This window comes from Podarcis erhardii (genome assembly GCF_964252035.2).
Source record: "Podarcis erhardii genome assembly, chromosome: 1".
NCBI classification, from domain to species: domain Eukaryota; kingdom Metazoa; phylum Chordata; class Lepidosauria; order Squamata; family Lacertidae; genus Podarcis; species Podarcis erhardii.
The window spans coordinates 123,316,073-123,341,773 of NC_138497.1; the positions used below are offsets into that span (position 1 = coordinate 123,316,073).

Sequence of the window (25,701 nt, forward strand, 5' to 3'; positions counted from 1 at the left end):
CATTCTGGATTAGTTGTAGTTTCCGGGTCACCTTCAAAGGTAGCCCCACGTAGATCACATTGCAGTAGTCCAAGTGGTTAAGGCTGACACGTGTGCTGGGAGATGGTTAAAAAATGCCCCACTGCATTTAAGATGAACCTAGTTCGCACTGTCCGCAACAATGCAGCAGTCTGATTGGTCCTAAAACAATGCAGCAGTATGATTGGTCCGCAGGAGCCACCCGATCCAGCTCCAGGTGGAAGTGAATCCCCAACCTGACTGGCCTACAGGAGAATCCCAGAATTAGCCAATCATGTGAAGCCCATTGTGTAAATAATGTATATAAAGCAGACATTCTGGGGGAACTTCCATTCCTCCTCACCACTATGAGCTGAATAAAGAGCATGAAATCCACTTCAGATACCTATCGGGTCCATAAATTACCATATAGCATATATTCAAGACACACAAAACAGCGACAATTTGTTGACAAAGGACAGCTGACATATAAAGGGCCCCATTACCATTAGGGCCTCATCAAACCTAAACCTGGCTCTGGGTGCATATGCCATTTGCAGATCTGCCGCAGGCAACAAAACGCATTGGGGCAGCCCTGTATTCAGAACTTGCTGTGGTGATTTCAATCACAAGGGTTCTCTCCCACCCACGCCCCTGAATTCTGGCATGTTCCCTCTCCTCTTTTATTTATTTATTATTCTTTTATTTATTACAGAATAAAACCACAAAGGGCATATAACACAAACAAGAACAAAACAATAATGCCCCTCCATCCTTTCTCATGCTACAATGCAAACTCCTGTCTCCTGCTTCCCATCCTTGTGCCCTTCATACTGAAGGTTTATGATTACAGTGGTACCTCGGGTTACAGACGCTTCAGGTTACAGACTCCGCTAACCCAGAAATAATACCTCGGGTTTAGAACTTTGATTCAGGATGAGAACAGAAATCGCGCGGCGGCAGCGGGAGGCCCCATTAGCTAAAGTGGTGCCTCAGGTTAAGAACAGTTTCAGGTTAAGAATGGACCTCCAGAAAGAATTACCGTATTTTTTGCACCATAACACTCACTTTTTTCCTCCTAAAAAGTAAGGGGAAATGTCTGTGCGTGTTATGGAGGGAATGCCTACGGGCGGCATGCCTAAGGATTTTCCTCCTCTAAAAACTATGTTTGTGTTATGGTCGGGTGTGTGTTATAGAGCGAAAAATACGGTAAGTTCTTAACCCGAGGTACCACTGTAAAGGTAAAGGTAAAGGTACCCCTGCCCGTACGGGCCAGTCGTGTCCGACTCTAGGGTTGCGTGCTCATCTCGCTCAAGAGGCCGTGAGCCGTCGCCGTCCGAAGACACTTCCGGGTCACGTGGCCAGTGTGACGAAGCTGCTCTGGTGAGCCAGCACCAGCACCGCACACGGAAACGCCGTTTACCTTCCCGCTAAAAAGCGGTCCCTATTTATCTACTTGCACTTAAGAGTGCTTTCGAACTGCTAGGTGGGCAGGAGCTGGGACTGAATGACGGGAGCTCACCCCGCCGCGGGGATTCGAACCGCCGACCATACGATCGGCAAGTCCTAGGCACTGAGGTTTTACCCACAGCACCACCCGCGTCCCCTGTGTTTCTAATTAAAGACAACACGTCATAAATAAAACCACTGGATGCATTTTAAAACAGAGTAGAAAGCAAACTTTAAAGTGCCTGGGCAAATAAATAAATGAATTTGGTGCTGATGCTAAAATAATTGTAACACTGAGACACCTGTCATACTGCTACAGGATGGGTGCATTGTGCAATTGCGTGGGGCACCAAGCTATGGGGGGAGGGGGTGCCAAGCTGAGCTCACTGGCTGTGATTTTTTTTAAATGTTTCAACTGCCTTGAGCTAGAGTGGCAAAAAGCAAACGTCTGTGACCTTCCCCCCATCCCCAAGGTTCTACAGATTATCTTCCTTCAATTAGCTGTAAAGTATGTTTCTTTTTCAGCTTTCATGTTGATGTAATCCATGCTAGGGCTGGCGGGGGGGGGGGGGGCGGGCGGCGGGAATGGTGGAACACAGTTTGACTTTGGGGCAGATTTTACCAAGCACTTAGCACTTCAGATCTTATAAACACTACATAAACGATAATGAAATAAAGTGGTCGAATGTGGGAGGTCAGTTGGATACTTTTTTTTTTTACAAATAACTTTTGTTATAAGTAAATGTTATAAAACAAAAGAATGCCTGTCAAAAGATAGGGAACTGCTACAAAACAAAAAGCAAATCAAAGCGGTTGCTAGGCTTTGTCGCTCTATATTTTATGTAAAAAAATTTTAAACAGCAAGAGAAGACTGAAGACAGTCATATATGGTGACACTGTCTCTTCAAGGTAGAAGGCCTATTTTTTGTAGCTGAGGTTGGGAGTGTTGGAGCTTAGGGAGGAGAGCTTGCCGTTGGCTCGGTTTTGTTTGTGCGGAACACGATAAAGAATCTAGGCCAACAACCCCATGAAAGCTATCCTTTGAGAGCCACCCACACAACATGACAGAGACTTCACTGGCATGCTAGAAGTGGAACAGCAGAGCAACGTGCAAGAGGTAGCCCACTTGGGTCCTTTTTCATAGACACTGGTGGGGGATAGATGGGAGCAGCAGGCCTGTTGTTGTTGTTTAGTCATGTCAGACTCTTCGTGACCCCATGGACCAGGCACTCCTGTCTTCCACTGCCTCCCGCAGTTTGGTCAAACTCATGCTAGTAGCTTCGAGAACGCTGTCTAACCATCTCGTCCTCTGTCGCCCCCTTCTCCTTGTGCCCTCCATCTTTCCCAACATCAGGGTCTTTTCCAGGCAGTCTTATCTTCTCATGAGGTGGCCAAAGTATTGGAGCCTCAGCTTCAGGATCTGTCCTTCCAGTGAGCACTCAGGGCTGATTTCCATAAGAATGGATAGGTTTGATCTTCTTGCAGTCCATGGGACTCTCAAGAGTCTCCTCCAGCACCATAATTCAAAAGCATCAATTCTTCGGCGAACAACCTTCTATATGGTCCAGCTCTCACTTCCATACATCACTACTGGAAAAACCATAGCTTTAACTATAGCATGGTTATATTTTAACACAACTTGGTAATGCTGCAAAGTTACAGAGCTGCCCAGTGGGTGGGTGGAGGCAAGTGGGGCCATTTGGCCCAGGCCCACAAGCCCCCCCCCAACCTACCTTGGTTCCTGTGCATACCATTGGCCACCAATGGTAAGTTATTATTATTCTTTATTGAATTTATATACCGCCCTATACCCGGATGTCTCAGGGCGATTCACAGAAAAGATCAACAACCCCCCCCAAAAAATATATAATCAAAATAAAAACAACAACTGAATAATGCACACACCCCAAAAAAGAGAGAGCCACATTTTAAAAGGGCGTAGGATGAATGCCTTTTAAGACTTTCAGGTAGGTGTCCCTGGACAGTAATATTCTGTGACAGTTGCTCCAGGAAAAGGTTGATCAGTGGCATGAGGCCAGTTCTGAAGGCAGGAATCATTCCTTTGCCAGCAGACCACAAGTGGAAGACCTGTGAGACCGAGGCCCAATAAACAGGAAGGTGCTCTGGCACAAAGAAGTCGGGATTTTGAAGAGAGACAATGTGGCAGGAAGTAGAGGAGTTGGGCAAGCTCATATAGGGAGATGATTCTTCAGGTTTTTGGGTTCCAAGCTGCTTGCGGGCTTCAGTGCCAGCTGAATTCAGTAAACACCGGTTGAATGGAACTGAATTAGTAAGCAGGCCAGCAGCAGAATCTTCACAACTCTCTTCCCAACGTCACCTCCTATTGTGTGTTTGCTTTGCTTTGCTTTGCTGGGTCATGGATCTTGCTGTGCCAAGTCCTTAATTAAAGGGATGAACAATTGTCAACTTTCCTGTCAGGCGACACCTTTTCTGACCAACGCTTATGCTGTGTGTGGTATGCTAATAGGCAGGAACTGCCGTTTACGGCAGCAGGGAATTGCCCCATGGTAGTACTGTGGGGACACGGGTGGCGCCGTAGATTAAACCACAGAGCCTAGGACTTGCCGATCAGAAGGTCGGCGGTTCGAATCCCCGCAATGGGGTGAGCTCCCGTTGCTCGGTCCCTGCTCCGGCCAACCTAGCAGTTCGAAAGCATGTCAAAGTACAAGTAGATAAATAGGTGCCGCGGGAAGGTAAACGGCGTTTCCGTGCGCTGCTCTGGTTCGCCAGAAGCAGCTTAGTCATGCTGGCCACATGACCCCGAAGCTCCACGCCGGCTCCCTTGGCCAATAAAGCGAGATGAGCGCCACAACCCCAGAGTCGGCCACGACTGGACCTAATGGTCAGGGGTCCCGTTACCTTTACCTAGTACTGTGGTTCGTTTATTCAAGGCTGCATCAGAGGTTCAAGCCTTTGGCCCTGTGTAGCTGTCATTTCTCTCTTTCCTTGTTCACCAGGGTGTACCTACCACTCCTGGACTTTGCACCTGCACTTAAAAAGAAAATGGCAAAAGGCAAGTTGGAGAAATGAGTGCCTCTGAGCATGCACAAAGTGCAAAACCACCCTCTGTGCTAAGCGACCGTTGCATCAGAGCAGATCTGAAGCCCAGGTGCCCCTTATTTTCGAAATTAAATCCCGACAACCTTAACTCCTGTCTCTCGGGACGCCACCGCCGCCCTGTTGCCCCAGATTCTTCCAGCAGGGTTTCTTCGCTTCCCTTTTTAGCTCCGCCCCTTGTCACTTCCGTTCCTTGACAGGTTTAGTCGCGCGTCTTCCCCGCCTCCCAACCTTTTTTCTTCCTAGCCGATTGGCTGGGCTCCCGCCACTCACCAACGAGAAAGCCTATCGGAATGGGAAACGCTGATTGGGGGGGCGGGAGGCGGATGGGAAACGTCGGTTGAAGACAAGAGCCTTGTTTGTTTCCTCCCCCCCCTCCTCTTCCCCCCTCCCGCTATGCCCGACCGCGCAGCGCGGATTGGCTGAGAGGCGAAGAGCGGGGCGGGGCGAGGAGGCGGCGGGGCGGGGCGCGAGCCAGCCGGCGCTGTAACCGCCGCACAAACCGGCTTTGCGCTTTTCAAACGCCAACTGTGTGGCGAGCGAGCGAGCGCGAGCGCGGGGCCGGGCACGAGCGCGCTGGGGGGGCCGGTGGCACCGAGCGGCGGCGGCGGCGGCAAGAAAAGAGCCGCGTCAGGGGAGGCTGGTCTGTCCCTTGAGGTGCTGCTGTCCTGCGTTGGAAACAGGGACGAAGCTTGCGTGTGTGTGTGTTTGAGGGGGGGGGGAATAAAAAGGAGCGTGAGGCGGCGGCGGGCGAGACAGGCAGAGAAGGCGAACCGTCTGGGCTCGGGAAACGAAGCCCTGAGGAAGGAAAAAGGGTGAGTGTGCCCTCAGAATATTTATTATGATTATTGTTATTCTTATTAATAGTGTTATAGGCCGGGGAGGCTTCCTCCCCCCCCCCCACGCCTCGCCTCACCTCACGGAAAAGAGGGGGGCGGCGTGGCTGCTGAGGGAAAAGCACGGCCGACAATGAGGAAGGAAAGCGCCCCCTGGCGGCCGCGGCAGCAGCGCCCCCTCCCCAAAGTCCGCCCCCCCCATCCCCGTCGCCTGTCTGTGGGGATGGCGGCTCTGCTGAGGCTGGCGCTTCTTGTGGGTCACGCCGTCCCCCCGCCGGCGGCGACGGTGGGGCGGGCGCCTGGATGAGCTTCCCTCTCGCCGCCGCCGCCGCCCGGTCGCTTCTGCTTCTCTCGCTCGCCTCATGACCTCCTTTCCCCAGCTTTCTCTTGAGTGAGTGTGTGTGCAGATTTGTCTGTGCATGTGTGTATATACATATATGTGTGTGTGTGTGTGAGTGTATGTGTATGTGTATATATATGTGTGCATATATTTATTGGGGTTTTTGTTCCTCTGTGTTTATATAAATGCGTGTGTGTGCAGTGGTGCCAACTTAAATAAAATACTTATTTAATCAATCAATCAATCACAAGAAGTAGCACACGCACGCTATTCTAATGGCAGTGCCCATCAACCTTGGTGGCTCCCAGCCCCCCTTAAATATTTTATTCTAGGCGACCTTGGACCCTAGGAGTTGGTCCTCTGTGTGTGTGTGCGCGTGCATGTATTTGTTTATTGGGGTTTTTTGTGTGTGTGTTTATATAAATATGTGCTTTTGCATATATTTATATGTGCATTGGGGTGCTGTTTGGTTTGTGTTTATAGAAATGTGTGTTTGTGCTGTGGTGCCAACTTGAATAAAATATTGGGGGGGGGGGAGGTAAGCCCTGCCCCACATAATCACAAGAAGTGGCACACACGCTATTCAAACGGCAATGCCCATCAACCTTGGTGGCTCCCGGCCCTGCTCAGATATTTTATTGTAGGAGACCCAAGAGACCTTGGCCCTAGGAGTTGGTCCTATATCTGTGTGTGTGTTTATATGTGTTTGTGTGTGTGTATAGAGAGAGATCACACACATTACCGGCAAACTGCAGCTCAAGATTGCGAGAGAGGCTCAAGGACATCTCACTCTTAGATACACCTGTGGTGCTTTTCGGGCACCTTAATAAAAAGGAAAAGGTGACTAGTGGTTTAAAAGCCAAGCCTTGAACATGAGGAAACACAGATTGTGCAAATGGATTCCAATAATAATAATAATAATAATAATAATAATGGCAATTTGGCTGTCACAATCATAAGTTTGTGTTAGACATTTGGGAGCGGGAATTTTTGGAGTAGTGTGTGGTGTGTCCAGGGAAAAAAGGGTTGATAAAGTTGTGGGTTATGTGTGCGCAGCCATTTCAACTCATACAGCTAGTATTTTGTTTGATGATGGGTCTCTAAGGTGGTGGCTGGCATCCTTGCCTGACCCCTTGCAGGTCTATATCTTCAGGCTGCCATTTTTCAGATCTTTTTTCATACTTCCCATCTCACCCCTTACGCGGATGCCTTTTGATTTTTTATATTTTTGGAGCATCTAGTTGTTTAAAGTACATGGTCAGTTCTGTGAACTACTTCTTCACAAAGTCCATTTTCACTTATGGAATTCTATTTTCAGATGTGGAGTGGGCATAATACTAGCTTAGGTCAAATTCATGTAGTTTGGGAGATGACTAGGTAACTGTGGAAGAAATGTGCACATATGGTGTAGGAGCAGCAGCTGACTGAGTGTGTGCAGATTTGTTGAACTGGAGACCTTCTGCAATGTGCAACTTCTGATATCTCCTAAAATTTATACAAGGTGTACTTATAGGGACAACCCCCCCATCCTGTAAACAATGCGTAATAAGAAGAATATTGCTGAAAACACTTAAGATTAAACCCTAAAAACAATAAAGAAACCTTATATGAAAAGAAACCTTATATGAAAAAGAAAATATATTAACAATTGCAGCACCTAATCAGAGTAATCACTGATGTTCATACCCTTGCAGGGGGTCCACTTCAGCTATTAGCGCCTCCTGACTCTTTAGCTCTTTGCTGTCACTGCCTGTTCACCTGTCCTCTCTGAACATGCAAGCAGTGACTAGAGCAAGGTGATGGAGCAGCATCTTTCACTTGCTTGGTCATCCCCCATTTAGTAGTTGTATAGATTGAGTGCAGAGGGAAAGCGTAAGTAATTGGAGCGTGAGGAGAAAGTTGGCCCACTGAAATCATCTTGCCCAAGCCTTTTCAGCAGGGGGGCCGATCCACTGTCCCTCAGACCTTGTGGGAGGCCGGACTATATTTTGGGGAAAAAATATGAACAAATTCCTATGCCCCACAAATAACCCAGAGATGCATTTTAAATAAAAGGACACATTCTACTCATGTAAAAACACGCTGATTCCCGGCCCGTCCGCAGGCCGGATTTAGAAGGCGATTGGGCGGATCCAGCCCCTGGGCCTTAGTTTGCCTACCCATGCCCAAGGGTGTCTCAAAACCTGGAGCTGGCACAGGTGTGGGTGCCTGATTGCAAAGAGCATTGCCATTGTGATGGTTTTTTGAACTGGTTATTTCTAGTTACTTACGGTAATTTTAAAAATAGATTTGTAATGTCCTCCTAATTTAGCTTTTGTCCCCAAACCATTTAAGTACCCTGCAATACAACACTGCACAATAGTAATATAATAATAATAATTAATAGCAAGTTTACTCTGGAGTAAATTCCGAGTTCAATGATTTTAGGATTGCAGCATTAACTTGAAAGCCCTTAGAGGCCAAAATTATTAACATTAAAAAATAACAACCCATCCAACTGCTGTAAGCCTTGCAAACAAGCTTTCAGCTCAGCTCGTAGCCATTAACCAGACAGGGCAAAAATTAGATATAATATGAGCATCTTCCAACTTTTCCAAACAGCATATCATTCCTTTCCTTTGGGGCTATAGCTATAAAGACCTAGCACTTAGCATCCAAGGTTCTAATCTCCCTTAATGGTGGAATATGAAGCAGAGCCATAGTTGATTAATATGAGAGGCTTTCTAAAGTTTGTGGGTTCCAGTCTGTGAAAATTTAAATGATTCCAATTAGCAAGGATTGGAAATACCTGTATCACACATTATGACCTTCTATAAAGGAAATTGCTTGATTTCTGTGGCATGGTTTCGGTTGTAGTGTTTGAAAGTTTGTGAATTGTTTCAGATTGTGACCAGTTGCTATTTATGGAATTTTCTGCACAGAAGTCTTTGTGTATTAAATTTGTGCTCAAATAAGTAACAGAATTCAAGGGAAGGACTTTTGTGTTTGGTGTTGAAAGTTCTAGTACAGTAGGCTCCATTATATCATTGAAGTGTTATAAAAATGCATCTCCAGTTCCCATGCATGCTATGAGTTAGGGTGTTTCAGTGGACATAATGTTAGACATGAGACTTGTAGCCTGACATGAGACTTGTATGCTTACTGGAAGTCCTGAGTTCAGCAGGGCTTCCACGTAACTGTGTGTATAGTATGACAACCATGAATTCCAAATTCCTCTTCAGCAAATGACTTGATGGCATACACAGTACATTTGTCTTTTAAAAAATCACTTGCTCTTTAGCTATGTGTGAAAAATATTTTAATTGCAGTTGAATCTTTTAAACCAGCTGTTTGATTACATTGTGTTCTCAGTATGGTTCATATTTTTTAAAATAGGCTTGCATCCCATGCCTAACTTTTTTGTTCCCCTGAAACTGCTTTAGCTAAAAACTTCATTACTAATTGTAATGGGTTGCATCTTGAATGACTGCAGTTCACTTAAAAGCATATATACCTAAGAATTTCAGGCAGGTCAGTGAAATGAGATTGATATGAATCTATCGAGCTATGAGTCAAAACATAGTTTTTTTTCTAATAAAGACGTCAGTGCAAGACTTCTGCTTTTTTCCAGAACAGTTTGTGGTAAATATGCGGTAATGGTGACGTGGTGTCCAAGTTACTGATAACTTCTTTGAAAAAGAAAAAAGTAGTCTTATACATAGTTTTACCAACATTTGCTTCAACTTCTGTATGACAGATGCTTCTAAAGCTATGTGAAGCTGTTGCTTAGATAGTGTTTCAGTATGAGTCTACAGTTAGTTCAGGGTCTGAATGTGATACACACCTGAAAAGTTAATTTAAAAGATGGGGCACTTAAACCAAAATTGCAGTGATCTGCTCTAAATAGTTGAGAGATTCTTTTGGAACTCTTCCCAATCTGCTAGGAATTGCCATCCTAAATAACGCTCCAGTTTACAGATACCAGGAACCACACTGTTCTCTCTTAACTGTAGATCATTTATGAATGAATGAAATAGCACCCCTGGTTATTGCCTATACTCTCCTAAATAGATAGTGATCAATTGTAAGATCTTGTCTTATCCCATGACTCACACATTATTGACAAGAAAAGGAAGGCCTTTCAGACCTGGCAAAGAGATAGAAACTGTGCCACTAAGAAAAAGAAACCTATGCCAATGCTAAGGCTGAGGTTCAAAGAAGAACCAGAGAAGTAAAGAACACCTGTTGGATAAAAAAATAAAGCTCAAGAGATCCAGCACTTAGCCAACACTCATGATGCACAGAGTTTCTTTAAAGCCACAAAGACCATCTATGGGCCAATAAATCATGGCATATGCCCCCATGCTCAACAGACAGTACCATACTTTTAAAAGAGAAAGAAACTATGGGATTGCACTGGAAAGAACATTACTAGCATCTCCTTAACTGCAAGTCCCTTGTAGCTGCTGAGGTCCTCTCACAAATTCTGCAAAAACAAATTAGCGATGAGCTTGCAGTATCTCCAAATCTGGGAGAGTTGTGTACAGCTGTCAACCAAATGAAAAACAACGAAGCCAGCGGACCTGATGGGATATCTGCCGAAATCATCAAAGTGGGTGGATTTGAACTTACATAACAATTTCACAAGCTCATTGAAAAAATATGGGAGAGAGAGGAAATCCTAACAGACTTTAGGGATGGCAAAATTATCAACCTTTTTAAAAATGATGATCGAGCGGATTGCGAAAACTATCGAGGCATCTCTTTATTAGCTGCGGCCTGCGAGTGCTCCAATTGGAGAACAACCTTAACCAAAGGTGTCATGGACTTTGAAGATGCTTGAACTCAGGACAAAAGGGAGAAGCGTGCTAAGAGGAAGGCACGTTTGGCAAACCCTGATAATCAACTCCTGCCCGGAAACCTATGTCCCCACTGTGGAAGGACATGCGGATCCAGAATTGGCCTCCACAGTCACGGACTCACTGTTAAAACCATGTTTATGGAAGACAATCTTACTCGGCTACGAGTGATTGCCAAAGAAGATCCCATGACTAGTACAATTCCTTAGAAGTGTTTTAATGAGGAGCTTCTTGAAAAAGCAACCACCCAGTTAGTAGTCTACCTGGTGTTGTAAAAGCCATGATGGCTCTTCCTTGGCAAGGAAGACAATTCTAGTCTTAATAAGGTTTTCCACTGATTTACCTAAGACAACTAACTTAAGGCTAACCAATCTCTAATTAAGTGTAATATTTAACTAGGAGAAAAAGAATAAAGCAATCTTAATGGGGTTTCAATTCAAGCAAATTAATAGATTTATCTGGAAATATTTTTATTGGAAATGGGAGGCACTGAAGTGAATGCACTGAAAATGGTTAACATTGATTTTAACGTGAATCATAGAAACAGCTATGCATTAGATATCTATATATTTCTGACGTGTATTCTTCTGCAAAATTAATTACAACTTTTCAGTTGCCCAGTTACTATTGTAACCCATTTATCATATCATTCGTTTTAGGAAGCAATATAGCATTAAAATTATACTTATGTTTCCCCTTCATTTTGTTCTATATTGCTGTGCCTTCGCCACATCCTGGATCATCTGCTTTGTTTTTAAGCCGTTGGTGTTGGATACATCATGTAGTGTGTTTTAGTGGAAATTAATAATTTTAGCACTTGAATGTCATACTGTTTACATGTTGCATGATAGGATCTAAAAATATTTGAATTCTGTGTAATAAATATGTAACCACACACATACAGAAAGAAAGAAAGAAAGAAAGAAAGAAAGGGTAAGATCAAACCTAGCACAATTCTTTCACTTGCTTTACTCTCCCCTCTTAGTTCCTGTGTACCCCAAATCTGAGATACACTCTGGAGCAGAGCTGGGGGGGGGGGAGCGTGGAATAGGTAAGAGAGGAAAGAAGTTCCATTGCCCAGTTTTCTGTCGTACAAGCAGGTGGACATCATTGCATGTTTCCCAAAAGGTAGCCAACTAAATCAGAGTAGACCCATTGAAACCAGTGGAATTCAATTAGTAATGTCCTTTGATTTCAGTGGGTCTACTCTGAGCATGACAAAATTGGATACAACCATAAAGGTTTATTTTTGGACATCAAAACTGCTAAAAGTTTTTTTTAACAAGCCAAGAGAATGAGAACTGGTAGTTTACTTGGACTGTGTGACACTTGTATTTAAATAAATGTTGTTTTGACAGGTGGAAATCAGTAACGAGTGTTGGAGAAACCTCATGCATTAACTATGTCCAGGAGGAAGTCGGAGAGCAAAAGTCCTCCAGGCTTGTTGTCTACATCTCTTCAGACACAAATAAAAATGGATAATTTTTACAGTTTCTATGAAGTTGAATCCAAAGAGTTGGGAAGGTAAGAAACTATTATGTTTTTTTGGATTTTACTTTGTGTCCAAGACTGATCTGTGATAATACAAATACAAACTTTAATAATTTGATTCATTAACCTAAGTTTTTCCGTATAAGGTATAGAGCAACTTTTGAAGTCTAGTTTTCTCTCCTATCTTGCCCTAATCCAGAGCAAACCACTGCCGTGCTGGCTTGCAACCAGAACATTCACTTTCCAATACCTTCTGTACCTGAAATTGAAGTGTCAGTGACCCATCCTTTTGTAAAGCTCTACATCTGCTTTGCTAATAGCCTGCACGCAGGGGCCTGGTGGAAAAGCAGTTCATGGAATGCTTCAGTATGAAGCAAGGGAACTGAATGTTAAAGCCAGTATCAGGATTACACCTAAGAAACTTGTCTCCTGATATGGAGCCACATGGCCACAATTTTTTCTCTGGTGGACAGTGATGACCATAAATATGTTTCTGCGGACCACTTGTCTCTGGTTGCATAACGTGAGAGACTCATCCATGAATTGCAGAGAATTTGAAAGTGGGGAAAAAACACTTCATTCTGTGTGGGAAAAGTCAGAACCTTTCAGGTTCTTTGTCATGTGTAAAAAATTGGGAGGGATCAGCCCCTCATTTTGTGTTTGGTGTTGCCAACTTTTGGAAGCAGCAGGAGAGATGATAACAACTTCCAAGTGTCCCCAAAGCCATAATGAAGTAAGAAATTAGCCACTCCTGACTTCTAGGACTTGTTAAAGGGTGGCTGTTGGGGAAGGGAGTAGGGCAATTGATAACTATCAGTATTGGTGGGCTACTGTCCTAGACTTTAAAACTACTAGTACTACTTGATTTTTCTTTCTGTAAGGATGCCCAAATCAGTTTAAAACTGGAACTAAAAAAAAAAGTAACACAAGTGCAATTATGCTCCCACATTACAGGATTTTCTGTCCTTCATTATTGCCAGGCAAAGTGGGAAAGAAAGAGGATGGAGAAAATGAAATTAGTATTGCAGGAATACAGTGTTAGAAATTAGCTAGGCGCCAGGCACATTTTGCGACTGATGCGGGCCCAGTTGCGACCACGTGGAGAACTCTGGATGCCAGATTGGCAACTGGGGAAAGCAAAATGTCACTTAGCGAAGGAACGGAAATATTTTCTTTGAAGCTTGAATTTGTTTTATTCTGGATTGTTTGATTTGACGTTTTAATGTGTAGTAAACTGCTTTGAGTTTTGTTCTTTAAAATATAAAGTGCTATAGAAATGAAATGAAATCATCATCCCATTGAAAGAAATGGCGCCTAGACATTCCATTGTGGCAACCACAATCTAGGTTAAAGGTGTGATTTGGCGATTAACTTTTATATCTGAATTTCTAACACTGCAAATAATTCTACAGATTCTTCTACACAAAAACATTGAGTGCATAAGATTCTCTTTGCTTATTGGGAGAGTAATTCTTTTTGTGAGAAATAACTTGACAGCTTTGAAGTAAATGTCGTCTAAAATAGATGGCAGCCATTGCAGAGGCTCTAGAATTGTGTGTGCTAAAGTTCTTAAAACTCTTAATTCACCTTCCTATTTCAAGACATACTACAAATGTATTCTTTTTGTCTTTGTTGATCAGTTAATGCACATTAGTAGCTTGTTTGAGCTTTATACTTGTGAACTAACGACGACTCCTTTACCTAATTTGTGAATCTCTGACATTATTGAAACACAGTGTGTTCTTTCCCTGTAGCATTTTTAATATGAAAGGTAGATGGAGCAAAATTAGTCCAATCCAGTGCTTAGTGAGGCAGACTTTAATTTCAAGAAGTAAAATTTTGAAAATTGAAGTACTTGAGCTTAATTAAGAGTTTGTGTGGAGAAAATCTAAGTAGTTGTGGCAGTTAATCTAACACCGAGTGGCTAAGTTGATGTCACTGAATGCTCATGAATGTTCCAGTTGTTCATGGAACAAAGTTATCAATATGTTTGCAGTTCAACTTTTGTGAAGACACAGAAGGTTGTTGATCTGGCTGACTTTGAAACATCATTCAGGCACTAGATATGGGGTAGTTCTCTGAGGCAAGATGAAAACTGGCAATAGGTTTTAGGCGATAGGAAATTTTAATGAGCCTGGTCAAGCAGAGTGGCAATAAGGAAGAGGAAATATGGGTGGGATGAATTTCACAGTTTTAATTGAGTCACTAATTCATTATCTTTGAATATAAGCTCATGGCTTTGTTCTTTTCATTGGAATATTTTCTGTTCTTGAATTTTTATTGGTGTATTATTGGGTTGGATTTGAAGCTTTCTGACTAGAACTATTTCCCTGCATCTCTTGAAAGTTCTTCTCTATTCACACAAGGTTACATTGTCTGATCTTTGATTATGCTATCTGTGCCACTGCCAATACTACTGAGAAGGGTCTTTGACCCTCTGGAAAGGCTTTTAGGGGTGGAGAGTTGGGAGTAGGGGGCAGTTCTACTTTAGCAGCTTTTGGATCCAATTCATTGTATGTCTTGTGCTCACATTTGGAACATATATTATATAATTGCTTAGTGTTAATGATTTGACTTTGTTATTGAGCAAATAGTGGCTTCAATCAAGGAATGTAAGGCAGCAATTTCCCCTCTGACCTGTATTTGTTGCAATCAACACTTTTTCTGTTCCACTGCAGTTTGGTCCTACCAAATACATTATTTGTTTCACTGTCCACTTTTTAACATAAGTTAATGCAGCTTACATAACTGTAACGTATATTCATTTCAATGCAAAGGAAACATCAGAACAATGAAAAAAACCCCTCGTAATTAGTTACATATCATTTGCGGACTTCAAGAAACAACAACAATTTCAATGAATGCTAATCATATTTGCTTGACTGATTTCCATTCCTGACTACAGATGAATATGCGAACTGCAACAATTTTTGCCTTCTTTTCCTTTATTGTCAAATTTGTCCAACTTCCCTCATGTCTGTGGCCTCCATCCACTCACTTTTTTGCCATTGTGCATGTGCCTCAGAAACGTTTCTGGTAAATCTGAAAATAAAATCAAAAATTTCCAGAAACCCCACATCACTGTTAGTGAGCCAAACTAAAATTTGTTAATCCTCCTCCATAGTCCTTCCATTTCTTGATTTTCCTCTACTGCAGTTTCATGTGTAAGATGTCCACACATCATGTATGTATGCTCTCAGCTGTGGCACTCAGATGTGTGCATCTTCCATATGCATGTGGCTGGAAGCTCAAATTGATTGGTTTTAAAACAAGTTTGTGTTTCTGTTATGTATAGTCTTTGTCATGCCTAAAGAGTGGAGAAATAAGATATAGATGAGGGCAAGGCTTTGGTGGATGTGCATTAGATTAAAGGGTGACAGGCCACAAAGAGAGGATACACGAGGCAGAAAAGTGATTAGCTCATACCTTTTGAACAGCTATGAAAAGAGTTGAAAGCTTTGAGTCTCCAGATACCAAGATCAGTCTTTTGATCAAATGTGTGGCAGTTCTCTAAAAAGCACCTGAAGAAAGATAAACATTTTGTTGTTCTCATGAAACTGAAGTAATTCCTCCTTTTGTAGAATGCTAGTCAGCTTCCTCATAGTAAGTTTGCATCATGCTGGGTGAGGCAATAATAATTGCTTGATGTATATTCAGGCTTTATTGTGTTACAGAATTTGGCTGACTCACTTTCAGCAATGCAGTTTCATTTGTAGGAAAGTCGTCAAAACACCTTGAAATTACAGGTGAAATTTCTAATACTGTATATGTTTCTTGCGGGTCAGTTTTTAATGTTTGCATTTCACTGGAGAATTCAAATACTTATTTAGGAATGAGGCACCCTGTTGTCTTGTTGTATTTCATTATTAATTACTAGATAAATTGTTTCCTTAACTGCTTTATACTGGGGGTCCTATGGGAGTTGCTCAATTTCTTTTTTTAAAGGAAGCAAAACAGCTTTCTGCCAGGTTCTAAGAGTTGCACATCATTTTAAGTGTGGGCAGATGAGTGTTAACTAATCTCTAAAGATCTTAGATGAATCTTTCTTTCTACTTTGAAGGGCCTTGAAAGAAGTTATGATTCACTCCTGCGCCCCCCCCCCCCCCATGATAGTAACATATTTTAGACTCTTAAATATTTTGTTTCTAGTAGCTGCAGAGTTTCCAAATGAAAATGCACACTTAAAGCTGCCTACCTCTGAGAGTCTTTTTTAAAAAGTAGCTGCTTGATATTCATCCCCATATTTACAGTTAGTGAAAGCTTGTAGTGTTCTTAGTCAATGGCCTCCAAATCTGGACATTTTCCTGAAGTTGCTTACAAGCCCTTGATTTAAAAAGTTGTTAATAAGAAAGGGCTCAGAACAGGGACATTTTCAAAGTATATTTTTATGTGATGTCATAAAAAATGATTGAAACAAAATTAAATTAAAAAATTAAAAAATTCATTCCAGTAGCACCTTAGAGTCCAATAACTAACTTAGTTGGTCTCTAAAGTGATACTGGAAGTATTTATTTATTTTGTTTCGACTATGGCAGACCAACATGGCTATCTACCTGTAAATAAAAAAAATGATGTTCGCATGCCTGGAAAAATGGTTGAAGAGAAGTTCTGAAAATTTTACTTTAGAATAAAAAGCATTTTAGGCATATCCAGTACAGTGGTACCTCAGGTTACATACGCTTCAGGTTACATACGCTTCAGGTTACATACTCCGCTAACCCAGAAATAGTGCTTCAGGTTAAGAACTTTGCTTCAGGATGAGAACAGAAATTGTGCTCCAACAGCACGGCAGCAGCAGGAGGCCTCATTAGCTAAAGTGGTGCTTCAGGTTAAGAACAGTTTCAGGTTAAGTACGGACCTCCGGAACGAATTAAGTACTTAACCCGAGGTACCACTGTACACATGTTTTACTTCTGTAACTTCAAGCACTTTAAAGACCTGATTCTGTTCTTCGTTTTATATTAAACTTTTCACTTATTGTATTTCTGGGCACTCATGTAAACATTAACACTAAAATCATAATCCTGGTTTTCAGGCATTCCTAACTTGGCCAAGGGAACACATTTTTCTTTACTTCCTAAAAGGTCAGCTTCATTTTAAAGCAGTATGTGGTTTTCTTCTAAAAACACAATCTTACCAACATACATTTTTGGTTCTAAAGTTAAACAGTTGGTAAGAGATGAGATTTACATGACTTGTTTCTTGCTAGCAATTGAGAATGGGCTTTTGTGTGGAGGCTTTAGGCTGTACTTTTTTTTACCATGAACACATTGTTTTAATTTGACTAGCTCTTTAATTTCCCTGTGCCTCAGTTTATCTGTCCAGTTTTTCCTGATGTTAAATGTTCTCATTCACACACAACTCTTTCAAAGCCTTTACACTGGCTATGAGTGCCCAGCAGCAGACATTTTAGATCTTCTCCACCTTCAAAATGTGAGCTGTGTTTTTTCTCTGCACTTCCTCTTCTTCTCTATGGGAAGGAAAGAAAAAAAAAACACTTTTAAAAAAGTGAGGCAATCTACCTTATACCAAGTCACAAGTCACAACCCACCCTTTGAAAGCCAGGAATGTAGTAACTTCTCTCAAATTCAAAGTACTTGATTTGGCCCAAACTCAGCTCAGCAGCATACTCTTGTCTCAGTACTGTGGCACCTTAAGGTTAAAGCTTTACACTTTGTTAAGAGGAGACATTATCACCGCAAATTGAAAATCTGAGCATATGTTTAAGCAAAATGTGTTTTAAAACATCCTTTTAAAAACCTGAAACCAGTTTCTGAAGGAGTTCTTGCCAAAAAAAAACAAAAACAACCCCAAACAACCTCTTAAACTCTTCTAAGAAGAAGCATTTCAGAGATCTTTAAAAAACAGAACCATGTTCTTACCTGCACTGTGTATTAAAAACTTGCCAGCACTGTGGTGGAGTGAAGCTTTTTAAAATGCATTTGCAACACTTTAAATGGCCTTTTATCCTAGGATCTTAAATACAGAAGTATCTTTTATGTGCAGGTAACTTACAACTTACACACATTTAACTTGGGCACATTCAGCTTTATGTTCTTTGAAAAAAAATACTAAAAATTTAAGTGAAGGTGGAAAGGGGGAAGGTATCAGGGAGAAATGTGTCTTGACTATGCACAATTTTGGTTTATGCATTAACCCTGAAATATAACCCATGCATAAAATGAGAGTCACCTGTACCTGGTAAATTGCATTTGCAGAGTATTTCCAATGTTTGATATGACAGTTGTAAGCATCTTAATACATTTTTAGTGCAAGTTTTGACTTAAGTTCTTAACTAATAATATTTGATTAAAAATCCCTGTAATGTAGTGATCTCCTAATTGGTGCTGGGTATCCAAGTATATTTATCTTGGAGGTTGAAGGCTGCAAACTTGCATGTAGTAAGGCTGCTTAAATTCCATTTACATCAGGCAACCTGACTTCATACAGATTTGTGGCCTTAAAAAGAGTTGGCCCTTCTTCCTCACACTCAAAATAGTGAAACTCAAATTTTGCATATAGACTGATATGTACAAGAGGAACTTTTCTTACATAATAATGGTCTGCTGCTGGGATTCAAGTTTGCAAAGGTTTGGAGTGAAGCAGGATAAAGGAAATGCAGTGTTGCATGAGAAATCAGGGTACAGATAATTGTAGCTATGGTAGAGGTAAGGTCAGGAGATGCTCCAGCCACTGAAGCCTTATCTCTGGATTGCAGAAAACTTTGCCCAGAGCTCTATTTTTGCTTTTCAAGTCTTCAGTAGGTCTAGATAATGATAAGACTGCAAAAACCATGACTGCAAAAAATACACACATTCTTGTTTGCAGTAAGCTAAAGCTATGATGTTGACATTACTTTTAAAATATTTCCATATTCTTGTGTCTGTTCGGCAGCTCTGATACTTCACAAATACTTTTGTCCTTTTACAGAGGAAAATTTGCTGTGGTGAGAAAATGTATTGCAAAATCTACAGGCCAGGAATATGCAGCTAAGTTTCTGAAGAAGAGAAGAAGAGGCCAAGACTGCAAAGCAGAGATCCTACATGAAATTGCTGTTCTAGAATTAACAAAGCTGAGTCCCCGTGTGGTAAATCTCCATGAAGTCTATGAAACAACAAATGAAATCATTCTGGTATTGGAATAGTAAGTATGCTTTGTGCCAGTATGTTTGATATAGATCTATTGATTTTGTCATTGTTTGCATAAGTTCACCAAACATAACCAGAAAGGTAACATTAGAGAATACGTACAGTGTACTTTCTGTTGTGTTTGGCTCTTCTGGGTTTTGGATCTTATTCCTTTGTTAAAATGAGCCTTCTATCAGTGGCACCATTATCATTGACCTTCTATATTATGTTTTCTGTTGTAGGCATGGCAGATCTCTGGGTTCTTTCCAACTGAGGCATACTCAGAGTGGACTCATTGTAACTGGTGCACTTAAGTTAGTCACAACTATGAAGAAAATGCAGTATTAAAAATAAAAACAATATAAGAAACCACAAAAGGGGCAGAGGGGTAAAAATATTCATGTTTATTGTAACATTGGATTTGTATTGTTAAAATATTCTTTTAAAAACTGGTGTGTGTGTGTGTGTGTGTGTGTGTGTGTGTTTTATAACTGACTTAGACCCACTGAAATCAGTTTAGCTGTCCTCATTTCCACTTTGTTGGATACAACCAACTGTCTTTTTAAGCTTTCAGGGGAAACTTAAATAAAATAGAACTTAATCTGCAGTGCAAGCATGGTCCTTCTGTAGGTTGATTCTTAGCACTGTACCTTGTAGAATGGCTAAGGATAGAATAGCTGCCTGTTCCCTAGGTGATTCTTGAGTTCCCCATTTCTGTCAGATGGTTCTTATTGATATACAGTGGTGCCTCGCAAGACGAAATAAATCCGTTCCGTGAGGCTCTTCGTATAGCGGTTTTTTCATCTTGCGAAGCAAGCCCATTGACAGCTTAGCGGATTAGCGCTATTAGCGGTTTAGTGGCTTTTAGCGGATCAGCTGATAAGCGGCTTAGCGACTTAGGGAAAGGGGGGGAAACCCGCAGGAACTCGCAAGACATTTCGTCTTGTGAAGCAAGCCCATAGGGAAATTTGTTTTGCAAAGCGCCTCCAAAACGGAAAACCCTTTCGCCTAGCGGGTTTTCCGTCTTGCGAGGCGTTCGTCTTGCGGGGCACTACTGTATTTACATTTGAATTGTATATCACACAACCAATTAAGAAATATCCCAATAATTTTTCCCTGAGCTATTTTCTTGTTCTTCCATGTACTTCAACTGCTGTAAGAAGATAGTGCAAGACTGTTTAACAGTGATCAGACTTGTTTTGTTTGATTAAATACATTATTCCAATGATCAAAACTCCCTTTGTTCTAGGAACATTTTGCGACAGGGAATTTCATTAGCTCAAGCAGTTTCTGAATTCTGGGCACAGTACTACGCTTAAGATTTCAGATTGAAACTGCAGAGTGGAAGGAGAGGAGGACCTTTTTCTGCCTCCTGACCTCCTTAAGAATATTAGGGGGGTGGGCAGGGGAAGGACTAGACCATGTGAAAATGAACATAATATTTTTGCTGCAGTTCATTCATTTTCAGCTTTGTATTGTTATAAAAAAGTGTGCCTAGACATTCCGTTGTTGTGCCCATAACCTTGGTTTAAGATGCCATTTAGCTCCTAGCTTTCACATCTCAGTTTCTAACACAGCATTCTTCTACACAAACAAATAATTCAGTTTTCTCCTCCCCCTCCCTGCAATTGTCCTAAATCACACACACCAGTATCTATTTGCAAGGGATATTGATGCACCATCCATTTCTTTATACCTGAGATGACTATACACAACTATTTATACCAGTAGTGATATAAATTATTTGGGATAGTCATTACTTGTTTTGCTTACCAAAGCTGCTGCTCCTATTTCCACTTGCTAGTACCTACGTCCACAACTGTATTCCAAATGCTGTCTCGGGCCTATAAAGAGCCCTGCATTATTAGGGCTCAGAATAACAAGATACGACATGGGTATTGTAGTACACTTTTTGGTATAAACAAGCTCTTTCTTAATTAAATGTTCATGTAGGATTGATTGCATTATCAGACTGGATACAATGTATCTGTGGTTATTTTTTTGGCACTGCCCTTCCTTTATGAGACATTAATGTATCATGTAGTCTATTAAACAGTTTATATAAACTTACTGATTAGTTAACTCAATTTTTATTTCTTCATTGTTCAATCAAGCTTTTTATATTAATAATCTTAATGTGCAGATTTCAGCAGAATACATTTGAGCTTTAGATTAATTTAAAATAATGGAATGTTATTAAATATCAGCTTCAACAAGTTTCAGTATGAGAGTCAGTTGCAAGTTGCTGTCCTCAGTGATCCAAAGAACCAGGGTTTTTTTTTTTATTATCAAGGTAACTGTCCTCTTTGCACTTCTTATTAATGTCAGCTTGACCAGTTCTCTGACAATGTTGCATTCTTGTTATTCAACTGTTCAGCATTGGCACTTCTCAACATTCCCACTTAAGTGTAATTTCCATTTTTGCAGCACTTAATAAGTACAGCATTAACTCTGTGTCAGATTTGTTTGAGATAAATCTGTTGTAAATATAGTTTCATGGTAGCTAAAACTTTTAGTCTCTTGTCCTTGTGTGCTGTTGCTATTTTTTAAACCAAACATTAATTTTAAAAAATCATAACCTTTGTTAAATATAATAGATGCTTTTGTGTAAATGCTGGGATTATATCTAATATGCCAGTGAGGCTATAGAAGATTTATTGTGAGAGGGTCTTCAACTGAAAAAGGACACCATCTGAAAGAGATGACAGCTTAGATATCGAGAGTGCTAGATAGTGTCAGTGGACATTTGTTGAGTTGCTTTCTGCCGCAGAGGAATGCAACATTCCTGAATCACTGTTGCTAGATAGGCCAGTGGCTGCTGAATATGGATGCATGTTCATAAGGACCAACAGCAACTTCAGAATATGCAGCTTAACTTCTTTGACTTACATAGAAACCTTGCTGTCCTAGTAGACCACTGTAAAACTTGTAGCTGTAGTCATCTGAAATGTCGTTATCCTAGATTACTATGTACAGGGCAACTTGATGAAGCTTTGAGGCATCCTTCCAAAGTCCATTGGGATAAGGAGTAACTCCTGTGCAGCAGAACTCTCCTCTTGATTTACCTTAGCACGTTTTCTTGCATAGAAGTTATAATCTGGTAATAGTTTCTTTTGATCAGGATGGGAAATAGATGTGGAAGAAGTATTTGGGCTGCTAATAGCTTGTGTTGCTGGTTTTTGAAAATAGGCCCATCAAGCCAACAAAAAAAGAAAAAGAAATTGTTCTTTTGGTGTAGAGGCTTCTGCAAATATATTACTGTTTTAAAATGGAACAGCTTTGGAGTAGTTTGCTGGTGACATGGAGGGTAGTTTATGCCTGTATACAATGAGTGATGGTGGTGAAGAGACAGCCTTCAGCTGTTGGAGTTGTATCCATGCAAGAGCAGCCTCATCATTGCTGTTCTTTGACCATGACGAGAGCTGTGTAAATGGAGGTGAACTGTTGTCTATCCTCTTATATGGATTGGTCAAGTAACAGTCACAGAAGAAACCAAAATTATGCTTTGTGCTCAAGCTTGCTTGAAATATAATTTGATACCAAATTTACAAGAGGAGGTTGCTAGTGTGGGTGAGCAGGCATGTGTGGAAAGGCATCCTCTCCAATGTTTGAGTGCATGTGATTACTTGCTCCAGCGCAGGGAGCTACAGTTGGATCAAGAAATTACAAAAGCAAACAGTGTGTGTGTGTGTGTTCACACAAGGGGATCGTGGGTTGCAGTGGAAGACATGCCACAGCAGCGGCTGTGTTTTGGGCATACATTTTGTTTTCATCTTGCTTTTGTTTTCATCTTGCTTCCAAAAGTCTCTCTCTCTCTCTCTCTCTGTGTGTGTGTGTGTGTGTGTGTGTGTGTGAGAGAGAGAGAGAGAGAGAGAGAAATATAACTTAATATGATTGCTTCAGGGAAGGTATGTAACTGGAGTGCCAAAATCAAAATGCATTCCAGAAAAAAAAGCAACAGCTACATTTTTAGCATTTCTTGAAAGGTTGTGGTGAATGAGTATTATATAGTAGTTGAAAACTACTTTTTTTAGAAACTTAGGTAAAAAGTAGTCCAGGACAAAGTGTTTTGAGTCCCTCTTAAGGGGCTGTTCCTAGAAAGTTCACAGAAAATAAAGCTGTCTTAATGTTGAGCAACATAGACTGTTTTCAGGATTGTTGATTGTTTTTCTAGTTGGTTTAAAAGACTTCTTGGATACTTTAGAAAAAAAATATCCATTTCCTTTGCTGTCAGTAACATGCTGTGCTGAGATTTAAGTTTCCACTAAAACCTCTTTCTTTGTTTTCTGGTATCTGCTGGTGTTCTGGAAATAGATGCCATTTCACTGACCTCACAAATATGAAGCTTGCAAATGATTTTGCCTTCTACATCACATCCTCACGGCTTCTTTTTGACTATCCCTACAAAAGTTCATGTTGGAGCAACAAAATCCCAAGCTTGAGCATTTTACTTTCCCCTCCATCTCTACAATTGTCATTTCAGTCCAATTAAATATGAACCTGTACCAAACTCTTTGAAACAATAAGGCAGTAGAACTAGAGTTTACTTTCCGACTGATACTGACCTCTGTGATGAGGTCATTTAGAGAGTAAGATGCTTAAAACTGAGTGTGTTTGTTTATATTTTTTTAGTGCTGCTGGAGGAGAAATCTTTAATTTATGTCTCCCTGACCTAGAAGAAGCAATAGATGAAACAGATATTGTTAGACTTATACGACAAATACTTGAGGGCATTTGTCATCTGCATCAGAACAACATTGTCCATCTTGATTTAAAGGTAACTATAATGTATTTCTTTCTGCACTTTTGTTGATGTTCTAGGATATAAATTCATAAATATATTGATCTGTATCTTGATAACTCCTTAACATTTCAAATTGGCCTTTTAGGCTTTTATAAAAATGCTTTGATTTTTTGGTAAGAAACTACTGGCCTCCTAAATTGGTGATATGCCAATTTCAGTAGGATTAGAGTAGTTTAAAACTATAAATTAATCTTAAATTTATATCCTTAATATGTGATGAATTATGCATGCACTGAACATTTTTTGTTTCTTTGTTGTAGCCCCAGAATATTTTATTGAGTAGTGTATGTCCCCTTGGCGATATAAAAATTGTTGATTTTGGCATGTCTCGGAAGATTGGCAATTGCATTGAACTACGGGAAATTGTTGGGACTCCCGAGTATCAAGGTATGTCACTGTGCACACATGCTCTTTGAATGCTTCTATGTATTTTCACATATGGTAGAACTACTCAACATTAGAGAGGTACCTGCAATTTTGATATTTTGTCACCTGCTGAAAATGTTTTTAGAGAATTAATTTGATTCATGATTTTACAATGTTTTAATGATTTTCTTGAATGCCAACCTTTACATTTTTTTTATGAGGTAGTGGTTTATGAATAATCTTACAAATAAAATAAAACGGGCATTGGGTAATCAGCCCCTGACACAGGACTAGTAAAAATAATGGAGTCATTGCTGTTCTACATATAAGCCGTAGAGGAAATTTCCTCTTCAGTTTTCTCCCAATCACTGGTTAGGAAACACGAATTGTCTCAAGTTGAAAAGTATAACTTTAAAGAAATAAATATATACTGGTCTCCAGAATGTAAATGGGTTACTTTGAGATTAGTGTATGTACCTTGTACCAACTTCAACAAAAGGATGGCTTGATTGTGCCGGTTCACTCCTGCATTGCTCTGCATCTAGAACTAAATACACTTGCAAGGACTGTGTGGACCATTTCATAGATGTTTTTTCAATCATACAAACCTATAATTTTAAAATGATGCCCAAATTCAGAATAAGATAATTGTCATGAGTATACTAGAACACAATTGCTGTACTTCATGGTACTCTTCCTTTCCCCTCTGTCCAGCACCAGAAGTCTTAAATTATGAACCTATTACTCCAGCAACAGATATATGGTAAGATCACTTCTTTTGAAGTTAAAACAACTGTAAAGACTATCTAGTTCTTATATATTAGCTACTATATCGTTTCAGTTTAAATTTCTGGAAACTGCTTTTCACATAATGCCTTTGTTGGCCCTTCATTTGTTATTTGTGACTATAGGGCACAAGTTATAGTCATGGTGACCTAAAGCAGGGATTTCCATATGTTGCTCATGAGCCCCAATGCCGGGGCCTCTCTCCTTGCCCTCTGCCTCTGTACAAACTTTGAAATATGCCTCCCATCCATCTGGTTGAATCCCCATCCCTTCTTAATGCAAGCCACGTAAGAGGAGGCAGCAGTCTATAGTGGATATGCTTGTGATGAACAGAAAGGTGAGAAGTGTGTGAAAAAGAAGCAGCATGTGGTGGTGGTGGAGCAAGGACATTTGGCTCCTTTTTGAGATGATGGCCAAAGGATAGGGGCATTCCTGTCCAGCAGCCAGCACCTAGGACATAGCTGTCAACTTACAGATTTGAAAATAAGGGACCAGCAGCCTTGAAAATAAGGGACCAGCAGCCAAAATAAGGGACCTGCAACCTCACCTGTTCCAGGCACTCCAGTCTTCCTGTCCTCCTGCAGTCTGG

At 40.9% G+C, this 25,701-nt stretch overlaps 1 protein-coding gene and 1 long non-coding RNA gene across 2 annotated transcripts in view; one reads left to right on the top strand and one right to left on the bottom strand.

The window, feature by feature from the left end:
* Nucleotides 1-25,701, top strand: part of STK17B (serine/threonine kinase 17b) — a 106,633-nt gene that overhangs the window by 74,035 nt on the left and 6,897 nt on the right. The window contains exons 2-7 of the mRNA XM_081848669.1: nt 5,305-5,339; nt 11,897-12,062; nt 18,960-19,172; nt 23,789-23,933; nt 24,221-24,347; nt 25,041-25,089. Of these exons, the coding sequence (XP_081704795.1) occupies nt 11,941-12,062; nt 18,960-19,172; nt 23,789-23,933; nt 24,221-24,347; nt 25,041-25,089 (656 nt within the window). The 5' untranslated portion in view covers nt 5,305-5,339; nt 11,897-11,940. The remainder of the gene's footprint in view (nt 1-5,304; nt 5,340-11,896; nt 12,063-18,959; nt 19,173-23,788; nt 23,934-24,220; nt 24,348-25,040; nt 25,090-25,701) is intronic.
* Nucleotides 2,298-4,787, bottom strand: LOC309335502. The gene is made up of 2 exons (XR_014153545.1): nt 4,333-4,787; nt 2,298-3,845 (listed from the first exon to the last, which is right to left on the bottom strand). It is a non-coding gene; the product is annotated as an uncharacterized lncRNA (long non-coding RNA).